General features: G+C 43.5%; 1 protein-coding gene across 1 annotated transcript; it reads right to left on the reverse strand.

The window, feature by feature from the left end:
* Positions 1 to 836: 836 nt before the first annotated feature.
* LOC139566844 (secreted frizzled-related protein 2-like) lies at positions 837 to 3,944 on the reverse strand. Its single transcript, XM_071388164.1, has 3 exons — positions 3,314 to 3,944; positions 2,592 to 2,672; positions 837 to 2,426 (listed from the first exon to the last, which is right to left on the reverse strand). The coding sequence occupies exons 1-3, from the start codon at positions 3,807 to 3,809 to the stop codon at positions 2,122 to 2,124; spliced, it is 882 nt and encodes a 293-aa protein (XP_071244265.1). The 5' UTR covers positions 3,810 to 3,944; the 3' UTR covers positions 837 to 2,121.
* Positions 3,945 to 7,003: the final 3,059 nt, after the last annotated feature.

A 7,003-nucleotide genomic window follows, 5' to 3' on the forward strand; every position in this document is an offset into this window, starting at 1 on the left:
GTTCAGGGCCTCAGTGCCCAAAGTATTGGTTTAGTCTGGGTCTTGGCTAGTCTTTGTGTTCTCAACTCATGTGGTCAAGATACATAACATCACTAGCCCAGTTTATACCTGGTGCTCACATGTGTGGTTGTCGTCATCCGATCAAGATGATCCAATCACAATTTGACACATCTATACTAAAATGTATATTTTATCAGTCCACTTTCTCTGCATTGTGACCAGATTTTGTGATCCCTCTGTATGCAAATTATTTGACAGATATTGTTTCAAAATAATATGAAGGTATTCATTTTAAGACAATGGTGCCACCTGTTAACTTTACAGGGCTGGATAATGATGATTTAGAGGTTTTTACAGTCCAGATCTGTCTACACTTGTGAGATATCCAGACACAATGCGTGCTCTGCTACCTCTGCAGGTGGTCAGGAAGATCAGATCTCAATGTGTTTTTTGATCATCTACACCCGTCTACAAATGTGGGCACAATCAGTATGTTGACAAAATCAGGACAAAGGACGCGTTAGCACCAGGTATAAACGAGGCTACTGAGTACCATCTCTTGCCCTGGCACCTTGCTTTAAATGTGGATGTCGTATTGGCATGATAATGTTTAGGGAGATGGATACTTTAAGAGGGATGGTCCGTGTCTTGTTTTTCCACATTTCAACAGATCTTGTCATAGACTCAATACGCTAAATCTAGCTCTGGTTGTCAAGAAGTTAGGTCTTGGTCTGGAATGGTCCTGAAGAGGTTGCGTCTGGTTCTCAAGTTCTCCAGTCTTCACTTCATATCTGTTCCCAACATATTAATAAACATGCCATTGATTAAGTCAAAGATTTGTATTTTAAGGTTCCTTGGATTGCTTCCTTTAATTAAGAGGGACCAAAAGATGCATATCATTTATAAGAATTACACTTCTCAGATTAACATTATACTAACATATGTTTAGTGTTGTAATTTAAAATATATATATATCACCATCTGAATTCACACGTGTCAACTTCTGCTGTCTCCCGAAACTATGTACAAGAATACAAGGATATTTACAGAGTACTATATAAAGCAATATTTTACACACACACACACACACACACACACATTTTTTTTTGCATTCACCCCTAAAAATGAAAACACAATCGACCACTAATATACAATCCTGATATACTTAGTTAACATACCTAAGACACGCTGTCATAGTGAGAAGAAATGTCATTAAAAAAAGTTGAGAGAAACAGAAATGGCATGGTAGATGGCACTCCAAAATTTGATCACCAATGTCAAAGGAATTTACTTGAAAAAGCTTGAAACAGAAAAATATTTCATAATCAATAATTGTGGTAGAAAAATAAACAGTGCAGTATTGAGGCTCATGTACAAAAAGGTGAAATAGTCCATTGACTGCAGAGGGCCGAATAATTGATTGTCGTCACTGCAATGATATGGGCCATGCTTTGGGGCTGCTGAACTTGCAATGCCAGGGTTACATTGGAAGTAGTATCTAAAAGGCAGAGAATATAGCCAGCTATCTCTCATTGCTTGAGAAAAATAACAAGTAAAAAAGCACATTACATTGTATTTCATTACATACCTTAGTCTCACGATCATCATCATCTTAAAGAATACACCGGAAACAATATCACACCATGCACACAGAAACCACACACTCTCCCTCTCACCTAATGATAGGCCAATGCACTAAATGTATCCAGCCTCATCATCAAGTCTGGATAAGTGGAGCCTAACAGACTGCATTGCATAATGAAAAAATGAAAATAATGATTTTTAATCTCTTCAGAAACACTGAAATATGCATCCAACATTACAGGTTGGATGGTCTACTACTATGTAGTAGACCTACAATATTCACCTGTTTGTCTTTGATTTTAATGTAATGTGTTTGTTTCATCTTATAAGGACTATTGATGGATCAAATGAAATGCTAATTAACAATAAACGTGTTGAAATGTAGCCTATGGCAGTGCTAAACATGGTACTAAAAACAGGACGTTTAACAATACTGACTGAGAACTAGTTGCATCCGGATCGGACCAGATCCGGATCGGACCAGATCCGGCTCTTAGAGTTTAGATAAGACTCATCGGGTCTTGAGTCTTGCTTCGCTCAGCACTGCAGCTTGCGGATGCTGCGTGAGATCCTCTTGAACTCACGCTGGCCCCGCTGCCAGCGCTTGAGCGAGGTGATGACCAGGTGGCCATCCATCTTCTGGCCCATGACCAGGTAGGAGGCGTTGATGTCGTTCATCTCGTCGCACACACACTGCAGGCCATCCTTGAGCCAGAGCACCGTCTTGCGCAGGTCGCGCTCCGTCACGCCGCTCAGCTTGTAGATGGTCTTGCTCTTGGTCTCGGGCACGATCTTGGTGTCGCCGTTCATGTAGGAGATCTCCTTTACCTTGATCTTCAGGGCTGCGCAAAGCAGCCAGGGGCGAAAGGAAGAGGTGGAGGTTAAGGTTTCGATCTGTTGGACTTGAAACTGGGTGCTAACAGGCCTGCAGTAGGTAGCCGACTTTTGTATATCTATAAAAAGCAAGACAAGACTGTGTCCACTTAGAATTCAGGAGTAGGACTTACCGAAGTCGTTTTTGCAAAGGTTGTCAACTATTTCATTGTCATTTTCCTCCTTTTCCTTGCAGGCGTCACACACTCTGGGCACTACAGGAGAAACGAGAGCAGATGTTTTATACTCCCACCGTAAATTCAACAGGTGTTCTATCAACTATAACACGATACAGCATATGACAGTGTAAAGAGTAAAGCTATTCAATGCATTCTTTCTCACATTCCACTGTTGAGTGATCCTCAGGAGTAACCGGTGGAGATCTTGCCGTTTAAACATCCCCTAATTAAGGGAACAACCCAATAAACACAGGCCCTGCCCAAAGGAGGGGGTTCCACAAGACTCCCCACTATTAACCTGATGTTCAGTCTTATGAAAATCCACGAGGGAATGGAGCTCCAGGAACATGGCTTTTTACGTTTCATTTAATTACTCCATTACATTACTCCATTAGATCTCAATAGGCTACTGCATAACATATACCATCGGCTGTTTGCTGCAGTGTCATGTTATTGTGGGCTAAGACATCTTTTGCCTGGACTTTATTTATTTTATCAGTACACTATATAATCTGAAAATCTTACTCAAAATGTTTAACTTTTTGTTATGTTGCCATAATAAAGCCCTGCGTTTTTTCAGAACTGGTTAAACAGGTTTACAAAAATATATAATCGATTTGAGGTTTATTTTGTGAATAACTGAAGTGTTGTCTAGCCGAATTATGCCAATACCTTACCTTCTTTGGTGACTGGCATGAAATAATCGATGTCCGCTGGAGGGATACACAGGTCATTGTCTTGGGGGAAGCGCTCGCAGTCAAGCATATCTGGCCACGGGAACCCGAACGCGGACATCACCGGTGCGCAACCGTGTTTGACGCTCTCGCACAACGACCTGCACGGCTGGATAGGCTCGTCCAAATCGTGCAGACACACCGGTGCAAAGAGAGAGCAAAGAAACTTCCTCGTGTCGGGGTGACACTGCTTCTGGACCAGTGGAATCCACGAAGAGGCTTGCTGCAAAACCTCGTTCATGGTCTCGTGCCCGAGAAGATTCGGGAGGCGCATCTCGGTGTATTCGATATCATGGCACAAGAGAAGATTGGCCGGGATGGGCTTGCAGTTATTCTTTTTGAAGAATAACTCGGGCTGACCGAAATTGTATAATCCGTGGACGGCCATGCACGCAGGTAATGTTATCGCCCATATTAAGGACAGAATGTAGTAATTCATAGTTGTTGCCTAAATAAAATACAAATGATCTAAGATCAATTTTTTAAAAATCGAAACGTCGAGCTGCAATTCCTTCATCCGGGTGTTCTTCAGCATCAGTAGCCTACATGAGTAGAGGACCACTGACAATGTTCTGAATATGTAGTAGTCTAACGGGGGGGTTTCTTGTGGGCATGTTTGGGAGGAGTCAGGATCGTGAAGTGATGTCATCTATTGGTCCAGTTTCACTCCTCGGTTTCAGGTAAACATTCGACTGGCAGAGTTACATTAACAATTATTTTGAGTTTGGGTGGAATTAAAATCATTTACTACTATTGAATACAAACAATTAAACAATAGAGCTCACCAGAGAAAGATGTGTGAAAGTGTGACCTGGGATATTTTCTAGTGTACAATGTTCTTCATTTCTCATTTCTAGTGTACATTTCAGTGTGCAATATTCTTCATTTCTTATTGTAGCAAAAACATATGTAGAAGAAAGCAGACACTGGAGAAGAAGGCAGATATTTTACATGTCCCCAACTCATTGTGTTCTTTTGTTCTTTAATTTGCGTTTTTTAATATTTTTTAAAATATTTTTTATATTTTGTGCATAATGTTGCCACTACCGTCTCTTATGACCGAAAATAACTTCTGAACATCAGGACTGCCGTTACTCATCACGGACTGGCAGAAACAAGCCTGACACAGATCAGGCCCAGATCGCCGTGATTGCATGAAGAGGTGGCGGAGAAAAAGGGGCCGAAGGGCGGGCTGCCTTCTGAGAATTCGTAAGCAAATCGAATAAACTCCTTCCATTCTGCTAGCAAACGTGCAATCTTTGGAGAATAAAATAGACGACCTACGCGCAAGATTAAACTACCAACGGCACATTCAAAACTGTAATATTTTATGCTTCACGGAGTTGTAGCGGCAGGATAGAACAACAGCGGCGTCTGGTAAGACAAGGGGCAGCGGGCTATGTATTTTTGTAAATAACAGCTGGTGCACGATATCTAAGGAAGTCTCGAGCTATTGCTCACCTGAAGTAGAGTATCTCATGATAAACTGTAGACCACACTATCTACCTAGAGAGTTTATCTGTATTTTTCGTAGCTGTTTACATACCACCACAGACTGATGCTGGCACTAAGACAGCATTGAAGGAGCTGTATTCCGCCATAAGCAAACAAGAAAACGCTCACCCAGAGGCGGCGCTCCTAGTAGCCCCCGGTCAACATTCACAAGGCCGCAGGCCCAGACGGATTACCAGGACGTGTACAGCGAGCATGCGCTGATCAACTGGCAAGTGTCTTCACTGGCATTTTCAACCTCTCCCTGTCCGAGTCTGTAATACCAACATGTTTTAAGCATGTTCTTGTGCCCAAGAACACTAAGGTAACCTGCCTAAATGACTACCGACCCGTAGCACTCACGTCTGTAGCTATGAAGTGCTTTGAAAGGCTGGTCATGGCTCACATCAACACCATTATCCCAGAAACCCTAGACCCACTCCAATTTGCATACCGACCCAACAGATCCACAGATGATGCAATCTCTATTGCACTCCACACTGCCCTTTCCCACCTGGACAAAAGGAACACCTATGAGAGAATGCTATTCATTGACTACAGCTCAGTGTTCAACACCATAGTGCCTCAAAGCTCATCAATAAGCTAAGGACCCTGGGACCTAACACCCCAGGTATTTGTATTTGTATTTATTATGGATCCCCATTCCCACTCTTCCTGGGGTCCAGCAAAATTATGTCAGTTTATACCATTTTAAAACATTACAATACATTCACAGATTTCACAACACACTGTGTGCCCTCAGGCCCCTACTCCACCACTACCACATATCTACAGTACTAAATCCATGTGTGTGTGTGTGTGTGTGTGTGTGTGTGTGTGTGTGTGTGTGTGTGTGTGTGTGTGTGTGTGTGTGTGTGTGTGTGTGTGTGTGTGTGTGTGTGTGTGTGTGTGTGTGTGTGTGTGTGTGTGTGTGTGTGTGTGTGTGTGTGTGTGTGTGTGTGTGTGTGTGTGCATGCGTCTGTGCCAATGATTGTGTTGCTTCACAGGCCCCGCTGTTCCATAAGGTGTTTTTTAAATCTAATTTTACTGCTTGCGTCAGTTACTTGATGAGGAATAGATGGTAAGGGTAGGTAACAACATATCCGCCACGCTGATCCTCAACACAGGGGCCCCTCAGGGGTGCGTGCTCAGACCCCTCATGTACTCCCTGTTCACTCATGACTGCACAGCCAGGCACGACTCCAACACCATCATTAAGTTTGCCGATGACACAACAGTGGTAGCCCTGATCACCGACAACGACGAGACAGCCTATAGGGAGGAGGTCAGAGACCTAGCCGTGTGGTGCCAAGACAACAACCTCTCCCTCAACATGATCAAGACAAAGGAGATGATTGTGGACTACAGGAAAAAGAGGACCGAGCACGCCCCCCATTCTCATCGACGGGGCTGCGGTGTAGCAGATTGAGGGCTTCAAGTTCCTTGGTGTCCACATCACCAACAAACTAACATGGTCCAAGCACACCAAGACAGTCATGAAGAGGGCACGACAAAACCTATTCCCCCTTAGGAAAAGATTTGGCAAGGGTCCTCAGATCCTCAAAAGGTTCTACAGCTTCACCATCGAGAGCATCCTGACTGGTTGCATCACTGCCTGGTATGGCAACTGCTCGGCCTCCGACCGGAAGGCACTACAGAGGATAGTGCGAACGGCCCAGTACATCACTGGGGCCAAGCTCCCTGCCATCCAGGACCTCTATACCAAGCTGTGTCAGAGGAAGGCACTAAAAATTGTCAAAGACTCCAGCCACCCTAGTCATAAACTGTTCTCTCTGCTACCGCATGGCAAGTGGTACCGGAGCGCCAAGTCTAGGTCCAAGAGGCTTCTAAACAACTTCTACCCCCAAGCCATAAGACTCTAGAACACCTAATCAAATGGTTACCAAGACTATTTGCAATGCCCCCCGCCCTTCCCCCTCTTTACACCGCTGCTACTCTCTGTTGTTATCATGTATGCAGTCACTTTAATAACTCTACCTACATGTACATATTATCTCAACTAACCGGTGCCCCCCCACATTGATCCTGTACCGGTACCCCCTGTATATAGTCTCGCTATTGTTATTTTACTGCTGCTCTTTAATTACTTGTTACTTTTATTTCTTATCCGTATTTTTTAAA

Source organism: Salvelinus alpinus, chromosome 39, assembly GCF_045679555.1.
Source record: "Salvelinus alpinus chromosome 39, SLU_Salpinus.1, whole genome shotgun sequence".
Taxonomy (NCBI): domain Eukaryota; kingdom Metazoa; phylum Chordata; class Actinopteri; order Salmoniformes; family Salmonidae; genus Salvelinus; species Salvelinus alpinus.

Bases quoted from the DNA above. Each gene is read 5' to 3' on its own strand.
- LOC139566844 (XM_071388164.1), bottom strand. From the start codon at position 3,809: ATGAATTACTACATTCTGTCCTTAATATGGGCGATAACATTACCTGCG. The intron at 2,673-3,313 runs GTAAGGTATTGG...TTTCTCCTGTAG, and splicing joins CATGCCAGTCACCAAAGAAG to TGCCCAGAGTGTGTGACGCC. The intron at 2,427-2,591 runs GTAAGTCCTACT...TGCTTTGCGCAG, and splicing joins CCTTTGCAAAAACGACTTCG to CCCTGAAGATCAAGGTAAAG.